Source organism: Ptychodera flava, unplaced genomic scaffold (genome assembly GCF_041260155.1).
Source record: "Ptychodera flava strain L36383 unplaced genomic scaffold, AS_Pfla_20210202 Scaffold_31__1_contigs__length_3010019_pilon, whole genome shotgun sequence".
NCBI lineage: Eukaryota > Metazoa > Hemichordata > Enteropneusta > Ptychoderidae > Ptychodera > Ptychodera flava.
Genome location: NW_027248353.1, coordinates 417,819 through 442,124, shown reverse-complemented (window position 1 = coordinate 442,124; position 24,306 = coordinate 417,819). Strand labels below are relative to the sequence as shown.

The following is a 24,306-nucleotide window of genomic DNA, read 5'->3' as shown; positions in this document are numbered from 1 at the left end:
TGTGCTGTGTTGGGCCTTCAGAGAAAAGTAAGCTTATAATACGAACATACTGACACGTCTGTAAGATGTTATCTTTTTGGACATAATTTTATTTTTCAATCAAGCATAACAAGATATATGTGTCTCACAACAAGCAGATGCCAGTTTACAAACACTCCGGGAATTCATTTTAATATCGAACAAACATTTGCCTTCTTAGGCCAATACACCACTAGAGGGCACTGCAGCCAGATGCCGCATTAAGAGTTGTATCTCATGGACTGACAATCAGCACCTCAATTGAAAATTCTATCTCTATTAGCACATGTTTACTTTTCCTGAGTTTTGTTTACCTTTGCGAAATCACAAAGTCATTCTGTCCCTCGCCTGTTGGTGGGAGTTATTATAATAACCATGTTTGTCTCTTCACGTTCAAGGTAAATGAAAAGAACAACAAACTGTTTTTAACAGAATAAACATCACTGTTTTCATGAAACCAATGTCTCATAAGTGAGTTTCGTTTTGGGGATTGAAATTAAAAATAATGAGTAACGTATCCAGTGCGCCTGTTTTAATGATCGACAACTCCTGGTGAAACAGAAATTGGTTTTCGCTCATTCAGATTTTGCTTAGTCATCACGATCAAAGTTTTGATCAATAAAAAAACGCACCATTTATCTACCGATACATCTGCCGCTGATGGAAGAACGTATACTACACAAACGTTACTTTTCAATAGATTTTTTTTATTAAACTTAAACGACAATGCCCGAGCAAAAGTTAGGTGTGCTTCATCCAAACTGGATGACTAGAGACTCTTTCCTCGAGAAAAACGATTCGTTGAAAATATAGAATCCAAATATTGAAAAAGAACAAAATGCCACGATATCAAGGAAGTGTATGTGATTGAACTTACATAATATCGGCAAAAAGTACACTGTATCTTGAACGTACTGTCATCATAAAAAATATATCACTTTTGCCTAACTGCAAACGATATACCACGCTCACCTTTCAAGTTACAATATTGGTATCTACTAACATCAAACAAAGACTAGAACGATATTACAAAGCTGACACCAATAACAAAGAAAAAGTTCATAAAAACTCTCATTACGAAATATGTTACATTGCACCGAATGAAAGATATATATATATATATATATATATATATATATATATATATATATATATATATATATATATATATCTTCGTTGGATATTTCAGTGCTCGATGCCAAAAGCAGAGCGTAAAAAAGAAAGATTATTTCATCTGTCAATTAAGTTATATGTTCTTTGCAATCCATATCTATCTCCTCACACACATCCCACACACATAGATATTATATATATATATATATATATATATATATATATATATATGTATATATATATAAATAAACAGATTACTTCAAGTACAAAGTAATGAATAATAATAGAATAGTAATAGATTTCATTACTTTGTACTTGAAGTAATCTGTTTATTTATAACGCTCTGCTTTTGCATTGAGCACTGTAATTTCCCACGAGGACATCTGTATACTTCGAGATATATATATATATATATATATATATATATATATATATAATATATATATATATATATATATATATATATAGAGATATATATATATATATATATGTATATTTGGTATTTACATAAGTCAGATTGCCATTATCAGTAATAGTTTAAAGATAATTATAGCAATTGCCACATAAGTATTCGTAATGCACATAGTCACCGAATCTTTGAATAAAACATTTGGTGTGTACTACATATGATTAAAGTATAGACCCGTGGAGGAAAGGACTTAAGAAGATCTCTGAGATCACTAAACACTTGTTAGTAAACGAATTTTAACCAAGCAGTTTCGACATGCATATGTGATGCGGTCAGAACCTTATAAGGCACTCAATGGCGATAGTTCCCTCCCCATGTCATACACCTATGTACAGAAAAACTCTCTGCTAGAATGAAGTTAATTGCAATGAAAATACTCAAACTGAATGCCGCTGAATAAGCCAGATCAGTGCCTGTGACAGGGGATGTCAACAATAATTCCAGACACAACACCTATAAATTAGCCAAGATTTTAGAATAATTAACAGGCCTGAATCAGATCTGTCAGCATTGGACTATAAAGTTCTGGCGAACGGTTTTTTAGCATCGCCATTCAGACACAGCATATTCGAAAGATTTCAGATATCAGAACTTTTGAGATCTCAGAAATGACTTGCCGGATCTGCAAAATGACAGAACACGTACTTCAAGCAAAATGTAAATCAAAATTTCAGAACCTAACACAAGTCTCTATTCTCAGAACTGTTGCTGTCATGCTAAACGGGTATTGATGCGAGCAGGATGTCTCGCCAAGACACTGCCATGTTACATCTATGTGCCGTCTTTTGTAATACAAATCTTTGCAAACAGGTACTTGACTTAATTATACAATAAGTATTGTATAGAAAAAGGGTAACAGAGTTGTCAATCCTACAGAAGTAGAGTCGTGAAGTAGTTCCCCAAATACGCAACTATTGAACACAAAAAATGAGCAGATTTACGTTATCTCCAAAATGCATTTTCAATGAAGAAACACTCAAGCTATTTTGCTCTAAATTATGAAAATAAACACGATTTTTACACGACTGCTCCTTTTTAACTCAACTCTACACGTTAGTAAAATATTTCAGACGACCTTTCTTCATTGCCGTTATGCATCCATTTACAAAGATGGACAATATCTCTTGCATGTAAGAGAGTAGACGAGTTCTTTTATCTTAATGTTGCATAGTGACTAGAGGCAAGTTGTAGACTTTTAAAAAAAGATAAATAAAACGTAAAGACTTAGAAAAAAATCCATTTGTTTTTCCGAAAGGTTGAATAATTAGCACCAGTGTTACAATTTACACTTAGTCCATACTTTTCAGCGATATTCCTTGATATTGTCTTGTTTCTTGATGAGGTTTCTGTGCCATGCTCCCTATGTGTTTATTGCAATTAAATATTAGAGAAAACTCTTGGTAAATTCATAATAAATCGTTACAAAAGTACAAAACCAAGAAAATGAAGTGAAGGGAAGCACATTATGAAACTTGAGAACAGTAATAACATTGAAGTGATCGATTATTTCAAATACAATTTATCACAGTCTACTGATTACAAATACCTTTAATCAATTATGAACAATATAAATTCATTTTGTCTTTACAATTTTCACAGAGGATTCCAGAGTAAACGAATATTGCAGTCGATTAATCCTTCAAAGAGTCTGTTTGATGTTATTCTTCAGTAACTACAATCGGTAATTATTCATTAGCATAGTAACTCTCAAACTGAGTAGTGCTCTGGTCTGCCTTGTCAAAACAATGAGGAACGCAGGGATTTAAATTGTACACGGTGTTTGACATCAACATACATTTTCGTGCTGTCGTTTTGTCGTCTCTGGCTTTCTGGTATTGGTAGATTAGACAATAGAAGCTGTCATGGTGGTGAAAGAATTTAATGCGAATGGCTTCATACCGATTTAAGGTCCTTATGGTGAAATGAAACTGACAACGATGCAGTCAATCATAGTATTTGATAAGCCACAACCGTAAAGTAGCAAAAACCCTGAGCATTGTGTATATTTCTAGACCTTACAAGTTATGAAGAATAGTGAGATTGAAAAATCAAGCTCTTGACATATGATACCAAACAAAAATTACTCTTATCCTTGGTATGAGATACCTTCCAACATTACATCCAAATTGTTTTCTCTGGTGGATACACTGAAACAAACCAATAGAAGTAACATAAATTAATAACTAAGTAACTAACACTTAGGTAAACACACGCAGATTATAAAGTAGTGCTTATGCCAATGCTGATGCATGTCATTTATGTGGATACACGTACATACATACATACATACATACATACATACATACATACATACATACATACATACATACATACATACATACATACATACATACATACATACATACATACATGCATGCATGCATGCATGCATGCATGCATGCATGCATGCATGCATGCATGCATGCATGCATGCATGCATGCATGCATACATACATACATACATACATACATACATACATACATACATATACATACATACATACTACTACATACATACATACACATACATACATACATACATACATACATACATGCATACATACATACATACATACATACATACATACATACATACATACATGCATACTACACACATACATACACACACACACACATACATACAATACATACAACATACTACATACATACATACATACATACATACATACATACATACATACATACATACATACATACATACATACATACATACATACATACATACATACATACATACATACATACATACATACATACATACATACATACATACATACATACATACATACACTGCATACAGACAGACAGGCAGACAGACAGACAGATAGACAGACAGGCAGACAGACAGAGAAAGACAGAGACAAACAGACAGACAGCGATTTGACGATTACCTTCTGCATACTTCTTCTTTCCTTCCATGTCTGTGAACAATTTTTGATATTCTTCAAGGATGATCTTGTCATGGTATTTTTTCGCCTTTTCTAGCATACCCCTTTCACGGTACAGAGTGGCAAGGTAATAGAGTGCTGTCGAGCAAAATAGTGACAGATATGACGACAGATACAGGGAGACTTCTCAGAAGTGATGTATATTTTGCATTTACAAAAGTCAGTACGGTACGTTGAAGCGCCGTCACTGTATACGTAACACGACATGACCCTTAGTGAGTTTTTTCCGCCTCGTTTAACAAGAACGACTGTTGGTGATGATAGTGATGAAATGATGCTTCGTTTTCATAGTCTGATTGAGGACAGTGAACCATAGGCTTTACTGAGAGAGATTCATATTTAGATCTCAAAAACAACAACTCTTGTCGCGGACATTCTCTCTTAATGTCTCCTGAACTCTGGAGACACAGGATTCGAAATAGGGATGTTTCAAAATAATTCCATTGGACTCAGAAATTCATCACACCTTCCCTTACAGGCCTCAATTCACATCACCTGCCGGATATTACGATATCGATATAAAAATATAAATTGTCCTCTGTGCTCAAACCTGAACTCACCTAGTTGATACGATTCGTTCGAATCAGGCATTCGCTGTTGTTTGATATTCTCTGCCTCCAACAGTAATTTCTCTGCCTCATCAAGACTCCTGCACTCCCCGTTGCCTTTCCCTACAAGATAATTTCTCGCAAAGTTCGTCATCCCCACAGCAACATCCACTGTTTCTATGGTACCATACTTTCTCAGCCAGTACTTGTTTCTCATCTCGTACGACTCCTTCATAAGGTCATGGGCTTTCGTGCAGTTGCCCGTGTCTTGGTAAAAGCGCCCAAGTTGGTGTTTTGCTGGAGAGAGAGAGAGAGAGAGAGAGAGAGAGAGAGAGAGAGAGAGAGAGAGAGAGAGAGAGAGAGAGAGAGAGAGAGAGAGAGAGAGAGAGAGATTAACTCCTTCGTTACTGTGATTTTCTAGCTTCTTACAAGGCTATTTTGACAATCAAAGGAACATCTAAGTATGTTGAATAACATTAGCAATGTGGTTGACCTACCATGGGCAATGCTGTAGTGGTCGTTCTCACCGGACTTCTTAAAATATGCCATCTTCTTCTCTAGGGTGGCCTTCAAGAGTTGTTCGACTTCATCTCTGTGTTGCTCCGTTTTCATGTAGTCTTGATCGTTCTGCAAAACCCTGCCAAGCCCTTGCATAGCTTGGATGGAACCGAAAACGAAGGTAAATGAAAGATTAGTCACAAAAAGATTGGAACATGTTTCTGATATTTGTTCATAGCAATAGGGTCAACGGACAAATCTAATGATGTCTTCCTAGTGTTGTCTTCATCTACACCGATTGTAACTAATTGGGGAGAATAGGATATTGTGGTGATTATAGTTTAATCAGCAAATTTAAGCCCATACACTTTTTTCGATTCACTTCTTTTTATTGGTAATTTGTAATATTGCAACGTTCAACCATATGGCCATCTAGCACTATTGACAAACTTGAACAATTAAAAGATTCCATTCTCCCAAATAAGTTCCAATCGTGTTACTTACTCATGAATCTGTTGAATGCAAGAAGAATGATGATTGATGATGCCTAGCACTTACCAAACGCCACTGTTATGTCATCTTCTCCATTCATCTTTTCAAAAACCTTTCTGCTGTCTTCAAAATAGATCTTAGCCTTCTTGAACTGCTTCATGTTATAGTAGACTTTGCCAAGGCAGCGGAGCTCTGAAATCATGACGTTTTCCCAAGCAGAAAGGACAGAGAGAAAAAATTACATTTACCGGAATATAATCACCATCACCTTCACCATTATCGCCACATAAACAAATACAGCAACCGATACAACCATCATCCCTCTCCACCACCACCACCACCCACCACCATCATCATCATCATCATCATCATCATCATCATCATCATCATCATCATCATCATCATCGTCTTCGTCATCATCATCATCATCCATCATCATCATCATCATCATCATCATCATCATCACTATCATCATCATCATCGTCATCATCATCATCATCATCATGACGATCATGATGATGATGATGATGATCATCATCATCATCATCATCATCATCGCCACCACCACCACCATCGCCACCATCATTATAGTCATCGTCATACAGCCGCAACAACAACAACAACAACAACAACAACAACAACAACAACAACAACTACTACTACTACTACTACTACTACTACTACTACTACTATACTACTACTACTACTACTACTACTACTACTACTATAGTCATATATAGTTCATCAGCATTTCAGTTCAATAGACGTGGTAAGTTACGTTTCAACATATTAATATTATTCTTAATATATTTATTCGTGTTTAGCTATAGCTAGAACGTTAATAATTGTGTCCTATACGAAAAGGAAATGTAAAATTGAATTTGAATAACATAGACAAACCTTCCCCAAGATCGCATTCCCTTGGTGGTCTTCGCCATCGGCTGAACCTCACCATCAGCTTGTAGAGAGTCTTGGCATCACGGAAGCGCCCCAGGCGTCGCAAGTAGGTGCCAACGCTACTGAAAAGGCGGTTGGTGTTGTTGAGGTGCGTTATGTCATCCTGTTCCAGCGACTCCATCTGATGAGCCAGGGCGAGGGTGTGGAAAGCGATGATCGAGTGGTAATCCCGTACTGCTTCGCTGTAAAGGATGTCGAGCCTATCTGCCTGGACGTCTTCTATCTTTGGAAAGAGCTTCTCCAAGATGTTCATGGCGTGGTTGAGGCTTCGAATCTTCTCGTCCCTGCTGATGAGCTTCAGGAAGACGACCTCCTTGAGTAGGTTTGGGACAATGAACGCGCCAAGTCGGTTCAGATCCACTTTGGCTCGACGATCATCTGTTTGCCCGATAATCATGGTCGCGAAGGAATACTGCTGCAGATGCTGGAACAGCTCGAGGACCCTCTCGTGGATCACCGTCTGACAACACCCTGTGCTACCTCTGCGCCTTGATAGTATATAGTCCTTGAGGCTACTTGGGTTGAGGTGATGAACTCCGTCAACCAAAAGTGCTACTTGGACGCGAGATGACAAACAGGAACACAGCTGTATGAATTCTCTTGCGATTTTATTCTGGCAGACTTGATCGTAGTTCATCTTCCACGTCGTCAGTATATCATCTTTGCTGGGATCTACCATTTGGGCGAAGCGCTCAATCGCTGTTTCTTGGCGAGCCTGGTTGAAGTTTGTGATTTCATCTGGTTTCATACCGACTTCCTTCAGCTCTTGGTCTTTTAACGTTTTGACCAAAATAGTGTTCGAGTGAACAATTTCTCGTAGTGCCGGCCCGAACTTCCTGTCAATTTTGCATGATACCAACCAGGCTTCCAACGGATCTGTGTTGATGTTCTTGAAGACATCCATTCTACACTTGAAGTATAGCTCCTTGTACTTCTTGAAAGTCACTTTGCAAGTCGAAATGTACCTGCTCGCTTGGAAGAGAGCAAGAGGCAACCCTTGCAAGGCACCGTCATCCCCTAACCACATCAAGGCCTCGTATTCAGAAAAGTTATTTTCCTTCAGATCACTGAGCATCTGTTCAGCATCAGCGGATGAGACAGACTGGTCGGGCTCTGAATATTTCTGACGCAGCAGGTAGATGGCCGAGTCCTTTGCCGTCATGTGCGGGACGCGTGTCTTTATTGCATTGTACCAGTTGTTCCAGCCTTGAGTGACCCTCGTCGTAATCAGGATGTGGCCATCGTGCAACTGCGGCTGATCGGGGAAGTACGTCTTGATCAGTTCGGGTTCAAGTACATTGTCAATGACTAACAACCAATCCTGGCACCGATTAAGCCATTCTAAAGCCAGGCGTCTTATGTTACTTGGGGTGGTCTCTTCTTCTAGCAGTCCTTCATTTAGCTTAACATACTGTAACAAAAGAGTTTAAGTAGGTCAAAATACTGATCGAACTTTTCAACTAAAAGTATTCTGATGTGTACGGCTTCTTTCCCTGTGGTTGCCACTTTCAGATTTCAGAAGACAAATTTAAATATTCTTGTTACTGACTATTCTTGTCAATGACTATATCTTTACAGGTTATTTCGCTTTCAAAGCGTGATGCATCCACTCAATGTGAACGACCCTTCCCATCTTTTTCTTTTATCGGAACATACAATTGGTGCCTTCTCAAAGAAAGATGCCACTTTTCTTCGTAAAACCACGAAGCTACATAGCATACTTCCCAATCAGTTAATAAGATGCGCTTATGTGTCAGGCCATTCGTCTCTACAAAGCGTTCCCAATTCTATGACAAATAGCGGAATACTCGTCAGATCCACTTTTCAGTGGTTTGAGACTAGCGACATGATAATGTTTATGACTCACCTTGATGGTGATACTTTTTCCTTAAAGGGGCGCTGCACCCGACACAGTGCATTTTGCTCAAAAATCACGTTTTTGCAAATATTCATTTAATTTTAATTAACTTGTTAACCCAAGATTTAAACATTGGTTGGGTTCACATTTTAGGTTAATTTGTGAAAATGTATGCAAATCACCCGATTTCCGGGCTTCTTTTTTCTCTCTCCCAATTTCAAGATTTCCAAAGAATTTAACTCCTCTCTGACTGGGTCAATTTTTCCAAAATTTTCACATTATGTTCCTTAAGTGCTATATAACAAAACGACCATTTTGTTTGGTAATAAAGTTCTTGCATTTTGAATAAGAGGCATTTTGATTTTCATAATCATGATTTTAATCACTTTTTTGGAGTGTCAGTCTTTCAACCCAAGCCATATTAGAATGAGCATAGATAATGCAAAATAAAATAGAAGTTTTTTACATAGTCGTATTTTTTACATATACAAATGAAATGTTACATTTCAGAAAACAGCATCAAGTTTTTGACATAAATTAATTTTTATCATTAATACAAAAATTGAGATTTTTACCCCAAATACACACCCACTTCATCCATCGGGTAAACCTACTTTTACCATACTGCACTTTAGAGTCGATGCTTTTTGAAAATATATGGTATTAGGGGGTTTCCTTGTCATCTTTGATGAGAAATATTGCTTTGAAAAAAATTGCGTTGGCAACATGCAGCTCCACCTTAAACCACCGTGTATACCCAAGAAGTTGAGCGATGCCATCTGCGTCCCACAGAAGAATCTACATAACAATGCAAAAACTCTTGCTTCATAAAATGACATAGTTCATGTTTTTCACTTACGGTCAACAGTCTCTTCAGTCCAAAATCGATGTAGTTGCTGGACTGCCCGTTCAGAATGAAGACACCTCCCTTGTACTTGGACCAGTTGTTCCACACATACTGACACAAGATCTCACTTTTACCGCAACCTCCCAATCCGATCAAAATCTGCAGGAAAAATAATTTTGTTAATGTCTCCTCTTTCAATGTTACATACTTTGAAAGGTGTTAGGCCAGGGATCAGTTGTCGGTCATATAATTGTCGCGTCATAAAAAACTTTCCGGAGCCTAAACTAAAACTCGCTGAAACACTTTGGAAGATTGAATTGACTGTCACGTGGTCCTTATGTAAACAATTGTAAGATAACACAAAACACACTACTTGCCAATATCTAGGCTTTCAGAAACTATATACTTTGTTGGGGCTGCGAGCCTAATTTTCTGCAGAGAGTTCATTACTTGGAAGGGTTCAATCATAGACAGTAAAGGTTCCCCCTCTACTGTCAATGGTTCAATACTTGTCTTAGAACCTTATAATTTATTGTGTCTGTGATGAGTATGCGCACAGAAACAAATGACAATTGACTATAACGTTGTTGAGCCTTATGTTCATCGCAAGTAACACTTATCTGAAGCAGCGTTGGTATGAATCGACTTTATTGGATTTTTTAAAATCTGGACGGTGTTGAAGTTGGTCGCAGCAGCCTACCAGATATTCTTACCTCAACTAAAACCCTGTGAGATTCGCTTCCTTGCCCGCGACGAGTGTTGTAATGTTTCTCGATGTTATCGCAGCATTCAATGTGAGTCACCCCTGTGAAAAGGTCGCATGGTTGCCTCAGTGACACAGGACACCCTTGTAAGACAATGACAAGAGATAAAGATAATTACTTGAATAATATGAAACCAAGGCATTCACTTGGGAACCGTTCACTATGATTAATGACAGCCAGATACTGTAAAACAGTTAGGATTAAAAGGTGACGAATGCACTAGTACATAATTTTGTTCAGCGAACACATTTCACACTGTCAGCACAAGACGATAGAACTTTATTACGATAAAAACATGTATGCATGTATCTGATTGTATGTATGTATGTATGTATGTATGTATGTATGTATGTATGTATGTATGTATGTATGTATAGTATATATGTATGTATGTATGTATGTATGTATGTATGTATGTATGTATGTATGTATGTATGTATGTATGTATGTATGTATGTATGTATGTATGTATGTATGTATGTATGTATGTATGTATGTATGTATGTATGTATGTATAGTATATATGTATGTTTATATGTTTATATACAATATTATGTTAATGATTGCATACATGAACTCACGGACACAGAATGTAACATATAACTGTTGACATGTCCGAATGAAGTGCCGAAACGTCAGAAGCTAAAACAATAGACCAAAAAAACTTTCGTAACTGCTTGAGTTACCTGTTTTGTTTCTTCGACTTGGGTTAACTCTCTGTATTGTGGAATTATCTAGCGTGCCTGCTCTTGATGGTGGTGATGTAGACATGGCAGCAGCACTGGTCCCATTACCTTGTTCTCGTTCATCGATATTTTCTGTAGGGGGGACATATGACATGATTTGGTTGAATATATCTTGACAATGCAAAAATGAGGACGACGATGTAGATGTGTCGAGCGTCGTGTTATCTGAGAGTCATTATCGAATCATACCGTGTACACTGTCTCATCAGTTTTCAATGGGTCAAAGTTTGCGAAGTCGTGTTAATAGGTCGCCAGTAAACGAGAAAACGTCAAAAAAGTGGTTGGTAAGAACGTAGAAAAGTTTAAAATTTTAGAAAGTAATTTCTTCCTTAAAATGGACGATATTCGTTGAAGCCTCGACGTCAGCCGGCTATTAATCGATAATATGTAAAGAAAACACTGCTTTGAGAGTCAGAACGTCTCGGTACTGCTGTATTAGATACTAACACACGTTTTAATGTCCTTACCTTGCCAATCAATATCTACAAGGTATAGAAGACAAAATGCGTGATCATTTTCACAAACAGTGCGACTAAATTGCCGAAGAGACATTTTACCGTATTGTAAATTGTGAGCGTCCACGTAGAGGCCGATGTGCCGTAGAGCGCTGACGAACCATGGAACATTGGCGTCTGCGCCGTGCGTCTCCAGCCATTTCTTGCAGATAGCCCGTCTTAGATCTTTGATGTCTTTGTCTTTGTCGTCACAACCGAGGTCAGACAGACTGTTATCTGATAAATATAACTTAGCGCCGATTTTTTTAATGGAACTTCGTTCAACATTTTCCATCGCTCGTACGAATTTCTCGAGAACGGAGTCTACAACCAGACCACCATCTGTGAAAATAGAAAATTATAAGGTTTTCTTCGAAATATGTAACATATTAGTTTTCGAAAATATCAACTCAATAATACTAATTTTATATTTGTCGCACGAGTTCTTGCTAAGAAATATAATATATACTTTGTATTTGTCAAACACAGTACGCAATATCAACATCACGCTTAAATACAGGCAGTACATTTCAATTATTTAGTCTGATAAACTCAAAACAAAGTTTACACAAAATGCAGGCACACGAAGGTTAACAAGGAACAAGAAAAACATAAACAAACAGACCAACAACACTTTATCTGTAACACTCTCACTATTTGGTCTGGTCAGATCAGAAATACATCAATTTAGTTTTATTGACCGCTTTCAAGTAAAGGCGGTGCGTTTTAAAGAGGTGTTCGGTGATTTCTTCCTCCTGGTAATTATATATTGCATAATCTATGCTCGTTTTCCAACTTTTTCGAGGCAGTAACTGTGTTTATCAAGTTCAGTAAAAAGTGAGCCACGACTGTGGTTCTAGCAGTCTCGTCCTAATATAATGTATCGCTTTCTTTTTGCTTTCGTGTTTTGTTTCAACTCATTATCATTCAGTACATTATTTATCTATTAGCTGTAATAATTTTACTGCCGCATTTTTGTTATATTTGTAAAAAAAAACATATCTTGTTACAAAATCCATGTCTAAATCTATACAGTTGATATCATTGTTGGTGTCTGAAGTTCTTCATTTAAAATAATATTGTATATTGTACTTAAATACAGCGTGTTTGACAGATGACATCAAGAAGGTCCAATAGTTAGTATAATTCCAGGTGAATAATTTACATAGTCAAGAAACAAACAGAAAATGGCAATTAAGATTTTGTCATCTGCAACCACTAATTACTGGTGGAACCGGGTATGTAAAATCGGTAAGCGTACCCTGCTATCATACTCCACACCTCATGATCGACACAAAGTGTAATTCGGCAAAAAAGTTAACGTTTTCACATGTCACTTGAGAGACGGATGTGACATATTTTGATATCATCTCCCCGTATCTACCATGGAATTTCTCAGATGATCCCACTGACCCACATTCTGCGAATCTGTCTTACTGGCTTTTGTGAAGATAGGCCCTGTGTCTCACTCGAAAGTCTTCACATAGGTTACAAGCTCTGCCGTTTATCAGGAATTGTGCGAGGCGTACACGGTAAGTTTCACCTGATGATCGCTGACGGTATATAACTGGACAAGTAGGGGAAAGGTTATGATATCAAAATTGGAATTGTCCTTATTGTCATGCAGCGTAGCATAAATTGTCTAATTTCGAAATATATATCACGATATCGTGCAGAGCCAAGCCAACACTTGCTCATTGTTTGCATAAAGGGACATTAGCTGTAACTTTTGACTAATTTTTCACTACTGTGTTTCAATGTATCAACTACAGAATTTTACTATAATCCGATCATGACCAATGCCCGTTGTCCTGCTTGCCAACACAGCCTGTATATGTGAAATGACCATTGTTATTGTTGATAAATGTATTCTAGTCCGGACCTGAATACAAAATTTCAACAATAATAATGCAGATTATACTCATATAGGGTATATTTATGAGCTAAATATTAGGAATTTCTCCATGGTTCAGGGATTCAAACCAGAAACTGCAGATGATACACAGAAGAAACAAAATTAAAAAAAAATGACCAAAGTTACAGCTAATGGATCTTTAATGGTAAAACTACTGTTATGAATTCCATCATCCCTTCAGAGGGTAGAATCAGAAAATCGAGCTTATTGAAAGGGCCGGTTTGTTATCTGCTTCATCTAAACACAAATTCATTAACAGGGCACCATTTTCAAAGGAGAAGAAAGACTAACACCACACAATAAACCAATGTCAACAAGCAATAATGTGAGAGCCAGTGTAGGGACTGAGAACTGCGGCTGCTATAGTCAAATTAAGTCGTGTGAGGGCGTCTTCCTAAGGTGTTTTGGGCTTATCGGCACTGAGAAACCGAACACGACAAAGCCAGGGAACAAAAGACAGACAGAAATAAAGATAGCCAGACACCAAACTGGTAACGTATCTATTTAAAAGCTGGGTATTTCCACTAGGTCACATGAGTGACTTTGATTGATTGCCATAACAATGGGTATATTTAGCACGGGGCTTTCCTCAGCTGCAGACGGGTCAATAGATTCCCACATGCAAATATGCTGTGTTTGACGCGTTGTTGTATATGTCGCGTTTAGAGTGATTTCAAAGACTTATCTGTAACGGTGAAACCTTGCCCAACGAGTAGGATAAAAAAGTACACGTTCTTATCTAACATTCCTTTACTATGGGGCCAATTGCGGACGGGGAGGTGAATAGAGAGCGCCACCAAAGGTCACTTACAGTGTATTTACGTGTGCACCCGATAACACTTGATGGGTGGCCCTAAAACGAAGGGGGAAGGGAAAAGGGGACTACGAGGGCTTATGACCCTAAAACGAAGGGGGAAGGGGGGATACCAAGGGCTTATGACCCTAAAACGAAGGGGAAGGGGGATTACGATGGGATTATGATATTCACATTCTAAATAGATAAAACTTGGGTAAAACTATGCAAAAATAAAATATTGTCCTGACTATGATAAATATGAAAATAAATAAATATTATGCATAATATAGAGCCACCACCACCACATACCAAAGAGGGTGTAATAAAGGGAAAGTGGCTTCACACATCAGCCATCTCGTCTTGTATGTGCTTTGGTGTGTTTAGTGTCTGAGTTGTGTTTTGGCTGTTGGTGTGGAAATTAACAAGCGAGTCGTTAATTTTCATTTAGCCATGGCGAGACGTGGGCGTAGTCAGATGTGTCCTTGACAGTGGTGACTCTTTTTTTATCCCCACGTTTCGAAACCAGAGCGGTCTCTTCCTCAGTCGCCTAAGATATGTGCATATCTTTTTTGTTTTATGTCATGTCGATATGTTGATCTCCTGTGCTTCTAGCAGTGAAGCCAGAATGCTTATGTTTGGATCGTAATGTGTTCGTTCGTTCATTGACTTGTTTCTAATGCAATGGACTTTAGCCTTAATCAGTGTGTCGCTGATGTTCGTATTTCTTTTGTAAGCGATGATCGGTTGTTTAGGAAATAAATTCCTTAATGTTTCGTCCTTTCTATGTGATCCCAGTTTTCACACAGAGCTATAGTTTGATAGCTTGTGTCTTTATGTATGGGCTATATCTTGTTGTGAACACAAGTGTGTTTTTCGTTCTGTTTTTTGTTCGCTGGTGTTGTAATTGCGTAATTCTGGTGGCGAACTTTGTTTGTGATGTAATTCTAGAGATTTCATCCTGTTTGTAGCCACGTTCAACTAATCTTGCATTGAATGACTTGACTTTAGCACTAAAATCATTCTCATTGTTGCAAGTTCTGATGTACCTTAGTGTTTCGCCTTTGATCAGGCCTTTAAAGGTAGATTTTGGATGGCATGATGTTCTATGTAGGAATTGAAACGTATCTGTGGTTTTCGTGTGCGTTCTTATGTCCAGTATTTCTCACTGTTATGTCGTTGACCTTTGTATACCACAAGATCGAGGTATGTTATCTAATGTCCAGTTCTTATGTCCAGTATTTTCTCACTGTTATGTCGTTGACCTTTGTATACCACAAGATCGAGGTATGTTATCTCAACCCATACCAAACGGCCTTTTTCAAGGCCACCACATTCTCCAAAAAGAGAACTACCATAACATAATCATCATGGCAAAACACAAACATTCACAAAAACAGTGTCAAACACAGAAACAGAAAATACCACAAAAAGAAAAAAGCCAGAAAAACACGGTACAACAGGAGACACAATAAGATCTCAAACACAATTAAACGCCGTACAAAAGCCGAACAGAGAAACATAAATAACAACACGAATCTTAGATTCATCAAGAATCTATCATCACACAAGTTAACAACCGCAGAAATCAATGCACTTGGCAAAGGGTTGAAATTCATCCCAACACCAAACCGTCCTCATAGAATTCATCTCGCACAAGACGCAAACAAATTCATTAGGAGAATCAGACTCCAATACATAATGCGACACAAAAAAACTGAAAATCACGAATTTAAAATCAAGTCCACGTGGACTCACACACAAGTGAAAACACAAATCTAGAGAATTACCTAGAAGCTACAAAATTAGCTCTAGTAAATATCTCCTTCCACAAAACTGGGCAAAATATGACAAGAGCAGAAAAAATAGCGATTAGAACGCTATCACGGAACAGGAATGTTACAATTAAGCCCTTTGACAAAGGACGAGGGACAGCCATTATTGGCACAATAGATTACATCAATGAGTGTGAACGGCAACTCAGCGACCAACAATACTACACAAAACTGCTAGCGGACAACACAGCACCAACTATCGAACAAGTATACAGCCTGACAGCAGAAATGTATAATAAAAAAACGTATAGATTATCAGACTTTCAAATATCGTGATCCGTCTAATTTCAAAATACGAACACCACGATGGTATTTATTACCTAAGATACACAAACAACCACCACCAAAGACAAAACTCACAGGTGACCTTATCATAAGCGGGTGCTCAAGCCCAACATTCAACATATCAAAATTCGTCGATCATTACCTTAAACATATTGTGCTAAAACAGTCAACATACATCAAAGACACCACTGAATTTATCCGGGAAATTGAAACAATCAAAATTCATGATAATGCATTATTAGTCACATTAGATGTGGTCTCTATGTACACCAACACACAAAACGACGAAGCCACTCAACTTATAGGCGAAGCAGTAGACGCAGAACGATCCCAAAACAGCAACCAGGGCACAACAATGAAAATTCCACCACAGAATATATGTTAGCCATGCTAACACTTATTCTCAAAACAACACATTCGAATTCGATAACGAATTCTATAAACAAACCCTGGGTGTATCAATGGGTTCTCCGTCTTCACCAAATATCGCTGATATCACATTTCATCAAACGGAAATGAAAACAATACGTGAATACAAATCGAAAATATTACTCTGGCTTAGATTCAGAGCGATGTTTTCATGATCTTTATAGGAACAGAACACGAACTGAACGAATTCACATCAGGCATCAACAAAATGCACCCTACTTTCAAATTTTCGTTTGAAAGCTCGACACATGAGATAACATACCTCGATCTTGTGGTATACAAAGGTCAACGACATAACAGTGAGAAAATACTGGGTAAAGAACGCACACGAAAACCACAGATACGTTTCAATTCCTACATAGAACATCATGCCATCCAAAATCTACCTTTAAAGGCCTGATCAAAGGCGAAACACTAAGGTACATCAGAACTTGCAACAATGAGAATGATTTTAGTGCTAAAGTCAAGTCATTCAATGCAAGATTAGTTGAACGTGGCTACAAACAGGATGAAATCTCTAGAATTACATCACAAACAAAGTTCGCCACCAGAATTACGCAATTACAACACCAGCGAACAAAAACAGAACGAAAAACACACTTGTGTTCACAACAAGATATAGCCCATACATAAAGACACAAGCTATCAAACTAGCTCTGTGTGAAAACTGGGATCACGTAGAAAAGGCGAAACATTAAGGAATTTATTTCCTAAACAACCGATCATCGCTTACAAAAGAAATACGAACATCAGCGACACACTGATTAAGGCTAAAGTCCATTGCATTAGAAACAAGTCAATGAACGAACGAACACATTACGATCCAAACATAAGCATTCTGGCTTCACTGCTAGAAGCACAGGAGATCAACAATATCGACATGACATAAACAAAAAAGATATGCACATATCTTAGGCGACTGAGGAAGAGACCGCTCTGGTTTCGAAACGTGGGGATAAAAAAAGTGACCACTGTCAAGGACACATCTGACTACGCCCACGTCTCGCCATGGCTAATTTGAAAATTAACGACTCGCTTGTTAATTTCCACACCAACAGCCAAAACACAACTCAGACACTAAACACATCAAAGCACATACAAGACGAGATGGCTGATGTGTGAAGCCACTTTCCCTTTATTACATTACATTACAGTACCTTAAACGTAAGGACAATTTTTCATTTTTGCATATTTTTATATGTGTTCTCTACTAACACAGTGCATATCATATCATAGCCCCTAAATGGTATCAGGGACAATTATAGGCCCCATCAGGTTCGTGCTAGTGCTGGTATATATTGCATTGTGCATAAATTCCAGCCCCCCGTCCTTCTTCTACTGACATAAGTCCCTTAAGCGTGAGGCTAATATTTCATTTTTGCGTATTTTTATCAAAGTCAGGACAAATTTCACTTTTGCATAGTGTTATCAAAATTTTATCTACTTACAGAGAGAATATCGTAACCCTTCGTATTCACCCTTCCCCCTTCGTTTTAGTTTTCCCCACTTGATCATACACACAAGCAGCTGTTCAGTTACAAAGTCCGCCGTACTTTGACTGGCACCTCATTTGCAAAAAGAGTGTATACTTTTAATATTATGTACTTTTTCTATGTGAACATGATCCTCCTGATGTAAAACTATTGTCGATACGCCAGTACGTTAGACATACAGCTTACGTGTGACCTTGAGAAACGAAAATGGCGACTCAATTTAAAGTTTTAGTCCTGAAGGTATATTTTCTGTCACGGAGACAGTAGTCACTGTTAAACAGACCACTTTGAAGCAAGCTCCAGATGAGTAAATTATAAAATTCGATTTGCGAATAATGTCTTGATTAATTTATTGTGCCCTAAGCATAGATTTCTTTGTATGCGGGGAAGAGGGGAACACATAGCATTTGTTTACCAGTGAAACAAAATAGTCCAGCATTTTCAACACTAATTGTTTTAAATTTGCAAATCGCTCAATAGAATTTTCTAAAGTCGGGTAATTGCAATGAAAAGCAAATCGGTCGTTGCTTGTTCAAGAATGACAAATGTTCGGCTGATTGAAATAATGCTGAGTCAGGGGTGATCTCCGGGTTACAGTATAGATGCCCTTCGTAGTAATGGCGGTCAGAGAGTCTATGAGGAAGTAATTTCGTTTATTGTCTGTTACCTTCAGTTACGTAGAGAGCTGACCCTGTACAAACGACATAATAAAACAACAACACAGAGATATGTTATAAGGTTTCGAAATAAAATAAATCCGAGTCATTTGATTATTGAATGCATAACGCAGTCGAGGCTTGACGTCACCGGGTGTAGCCGCGAATCGCTTCATAAATTCGTGGCCCAACATTGCTTGCTAATTTCGAAGGTTCATTTTGTCACATTATTTTTATGAAAATGTGCCTTACCTGTTGCACCGGGTTCAGTGTCACCCCGTACCTGGGTTTCACCTTGACTTTGTCCGGAGTTTCCTTCCTCAATCCCCTGAGCCTCTCCGGGACTCTCAACGTAAATATCGTCACCACCACTGGTCGCCATTTTAATTTTTGACCGGTCGCGTCAACGTCGGTCATCAGAGGCCGTCACGCCTAATGCATGGACGGTATTGTTAAACCACGTAAATTTATACAGTAACTGCGAGTAGTCGCGATAGTTAATACTATGCGCGCTTCATTTCCAGATCACACCCTGGCCTACATTCAGACGCGTCCTCCAGACAACTTCGCTAAGACTAACAAAACATCAATGTAAACAGGACAGTGACAAATAAAGTGTACGCATGGCACGTCGCCAAGGTTGTAGTTGACTACTGGCGATCACATGACTGTATATCAACACGTACAGGATATACGGCAATAAAATTCTATTACATTGAAGTACGTACAGGCTGGACATTTTAACATGTTAGGCATAAACTATCACAGAGGGCGAAGTGTTAGGCATTCCTTTATTTTAGAACATGTTGAAGTAGCAACATCCAAAAATAAATTACCTGCTTGAACATCAATGCTGTGGGATTACTCACTAGTTGTAACTTTCCGACAAAATCTGCAGACGAACAGAATTTTCGGCGAAATGTTACTTAATATTTTGTAAATGTGTAAAGAGCTAATCACAACAGAAACGAATGATCGTCAGTGTCAAGTTCGTTCAGAAGTAAACGATTCTCTGAATATTGCATTAGAAGTGATGTGATCTCAGTTTTACTCTTATACCTTTCAACCATGTATTTATGTATTGTCCAATTATTGCGTTATCATATGTATCTTGATGGTGCAAAATTTCGACATGCTACGTGCTGCACTGTGTGGTGACAAAATAACCTGTTAAGTCCCTCCGACTTTGAGTTTATGAATAGGTCTAACGTAATTCATTTTTTATACTGTGTGACCCCTTTGACAAGCTCCTTTGAACCCTGGGGCATTGACTAACTCTGGTGCCGTTGCATTCAGTCGCTGATGTTAGACAAGTCCCTATGACTTGTTTGTGTTTGAGGGTTCCTGTCGTACATATCCTTCCATTTGTAATACAGTTAGAAGTAGGTGACTTAAATGGGTTTATTATTTCCCACTGTTGCCCGTGTTTATCTCTCGACATGGTTCGGTGAGATGAACTCGTTGTAAGTTTTGGACCTTGACCGGAAAGCATCAGCTTTGGTGATCAGTTCAAAACTGTTACTGATCATATAGTGTCTATCCAACGTGGACTAATTCAGAATGTCCCAGCACCAGCGTTCGCAGACGATGCCATATTCTCATTGTTGTCGCATGAAGCTAGCCCTTACTTCAATATTACAATTGGCCGATGTTGAGACAGAAAAGAAAACAGTCGAGTTTTTGAAACTCCGTGACATAAAGTACAAAGTAGCTATATGAGTTGTGTGTCAGTCTGTCTACCTCTGCCTCTCTGCCTCTCTCGATCTGTCTCTCTGTGTCTCTGTTCGTTTTTCTCTGTTTGTCTGCTTGTCTGCCTGTGATATGCTGTCTTTGTCTCAGTCTGTCAGTTTTTTCCCTTTTTCCCCTCCCCTTCTTCTGTCTATGTCTATGTCTCTCTGTCTCTCTCTCTAGCAGTGGCGGTGCAGGGAACACAAGTTTTGTGCCTCCCCAGTGGTGATATACGATTGAGCTAGTATTGAGCGTCGGTTTCGCATATAGAGATGATGGGTCGTACCATCCAAAGCGATGAGGAGCTCACAAGTTGGAATTATAACATGCATTTCCATGAGAATACATGGAGATCATCCCACCATCTTTTAGAAACATGTGGTTCAATCTGATTCAGTTTTTATCACTGTGACACGTTCACATTGGTAAAAGTGTGACAGTTGCTGGTATTTTTTAGTGGAATAAACACTCACAAATTTCATTCCTGCAGTTTGCCACAAGAAATGTTTGTTATTCAAAAATTTACTTACGCTTAACCATAGATCCTTGAGTTTTCTGAAAGGCCTAAGGACCATCTAACGGGACGAAAGCACGCCACCATGTGGTGGCGTTACAATGTTGACAATGACTCTTAATGCACTTATCTGTACCAACAGTCGGTCAATGCCCTGATAATTTTAACATGAGACACCTCTGTCTGGCAATGATAAAAAGTAACAGCTCTAAGAAATTATGAGGAATAACTGATGTATGTATGAGCCCCAATATGTCTTCTTTTTTTCTTAAACTCTTTGGAATTCCTATTTGTTGCAGTTGCCACAGCTGCCTATACGCAGTACGTGGTTATTTTCCCAACAAGTTCCACTTTAACCAATTAGTATCATAAATATTCATATTGACATAGTTTAAATTTGTCAAAGCGTTTTGAATTTGCGCGCAACATTGCAACCTTGTCAGGCAAACGATAAGCTATTAAAAACAGACGATTGCAATTGACGTACTAATGGATAAGGTGGAGGAGAGGCGTACAATCATCTTGCAGTCGGTGGTGGTGGAGAATTTCGTTAAATAATGTTTGTTTTGGTGGCGACATTTTTAGAGCAAGTCAGAAGTCATCCTGTTTGCAAACCTTTTTCATGTGATGGCTGTGATTCTATTTTTTACGAGATGAAGTTTTCGCGTCGGAGGAAAGATGTCATTTGAAACAGCGCCCTCTTCCCTGGAAGACAGACAGAACATACACACATATTGGTCTTATTTTTAGGCGGGATTTCACAATTATAGCAAGTAAGGGGGCCATAAGCTGAGACGTTTTAGTAAATAATAACACGATGCCCTAGCCTTACACGGCCGTCTCAATGCAACCTGGCATGAAGAACTAAAAAGCCGTAGGCATAGAGCGTAATCGTATCAGAGTTCTAAAAAAGGCAACACATTACCTTCCAAAAGAACACTGAATGTTTTCGGCCAATGTTGTTTCCCAAATTTCTGTGTGCAATGACGAATGTTTGAGAGTGGCGTGATATCTCCAAAAAAGTGAAACTCTTTGCGCATTCCGGAAATTCTTTTCAGATGTATTTTGCCACAATTCAGTGAAAGGATCTTTCCTCGGATACAGAGAATTCAATGGACACTGGTCATGATAAAACTTGCGGGAAATTGTGATATGAGCTAATTACAAAACCCCCCAAGTCGGTGATCGGCAGATTATACTAGTGACGGCTATTGGAGGGGGTGGGGGGGTGGTTAGGTAATCGTTTTCTTTGAAATACTATACAGAGAGAGAGAGTGAAGGAAAAGTAACAGGCACACACATGACATCGATCAGGCTTCTTTAATGAAACAAATGATATTTATTACTAATAACTCGTAGACGAATATTGCTCGAACACCCTATACTTTATCCGCTATACATCAACGCAGTTTTATCGTCATTCAGTTTGCCTTCTAATTGTCTCTCTTACGATTATCCCAAATTGCTTTGATTGATATAATAGCGCAACTGAATATAATTAGTGGAGCTCCTATCAAATCAAGTCGATGATGCTCCTCTAGCCACAAATACTTGAAATGTAAATGATAAACTACGTCTAGCATATATAGTAGAGATCACCACACCCACACGCCCGCAATGAGCGATGTCATTTTGTGAAAATGTTCCGAGCGTGACGAAAAAGAATAAACCTACAGTATACAAGGTATTTCGTCCATGCTGGTTTCCCCCAGCATGGACGAATATATATATATATATATATATATATATATATATATATATATATATATATATATATATATATATATATATATATATATAATATATATATATATATATATATATATATTATATATATATATATATATTTCGTCCATGCTGGTTCCCAGCGCAAGGCGTACGCGTGATTCCGACCACTACTTGCAGATACGATGAAACCTGAATAGAACAGTTTAGGACCGACTTGCAGCGATTTTGAAGCTGCCATCTAATTGGTTGGTAAAATCTTTCCGTTGTACTTGAATAATACATATAAACTCCCTGGTTTGCTGTGAAGAGCGACAATCGACCAATCAGATGCAACCTCACAAACACACTCAAAGTCAGCTGACAGTTTTACAATGCATATCACAGATCACGGTTACTCTACCCCGCCCATCCACATATTCAGCCAAAGCCAAAATAATCAACCACGGTTACCAAGCGTGATTCAATATACATATATATAGCATAAGAGATAAGGAAACGCCATTTGTAAAAGTCCAAAGATATCCGACCAATGTGTTCTTCTGGTGTGGTAGTGAAAAACCCTCTCTCTTCAATAAAAAAGAAACTATCTAAAGGCGTGTGAAGTTTGGGTCAAGATCGTACGAGAAGGAGACAGGAAATAGCCTGAAGCTTTCAGTTAGTTTATTGGTAAAAACTTGAATGAGTACAAGCAATAACGGACATTCCATGGTGTGATCTTGCGATCTTGCTTGATCCTAAGATATAATAAAAGACTGATGAAATTTGTCATGTGATGAGTATTGTGTAATGATGAGAATTTTGTAGTGATTAATATATATATATATATTATATATATATATATATATATATATTATATATATATATATATAATACGGTAAAAAATGATAACAAGTAGAACACAGGACTTAGGCGTTACTCAGAGTTTCACGCTACATGTGCTCTCTGTAGCGATCATCAGACGAATATATATATATATATATATATATATATATATATATATATATATATATATATATATATATATATATATATATATATATATATTATATATATATTTCATTGCTTGCTTAGGATTTACATCGCATTTGTGCGATAAATGTGTTAATAAATTTGTATATAAATCTGTTGTTAAGGAGATATTTTATCTCAGACAAAGG

General features: G+C 37.8%; 1 protein-coding gene across 1 annotated transcript; it reads right to left on the bottom strand.

Moving 5' to 3' along the window:
- Positions 1-2,547: 2,547 nt before the first annotated feature.
- Positions 2,548-19,855, bottom strand: LOC139127425 (uncharacterized). Its single transcript, XM_070693352.1, has 11 exons — positions 19,432-19,855; positions 11,837-12,115; positions 11,220-11,351; positions 10,483-10,616; positions 9,782-9,928; positions 7,008-8,475; positions 6,174-6,299; positions 5,615-5,773; positions 5,130-5,414; positions 4,513-4,647; positions 2,548-3,747 (listed from the first exon to the last, which is right to left on the bottom strand). The coding sequence occupies exons 1-11, from the start codon at positions 19,559-19,561 to the stop codon at positions 3,716-3,718; spliced, it is 3,027 nt and encodes a 1,008-aa protein (XP_070549453.1). The 5' UTR covers positions 19,562-19,855; the 3' UTR covers positions 2,548-3,715.
- Between the last annotated feature and the right edge of the window lie 4,451 nt (positions 19,856-24,306).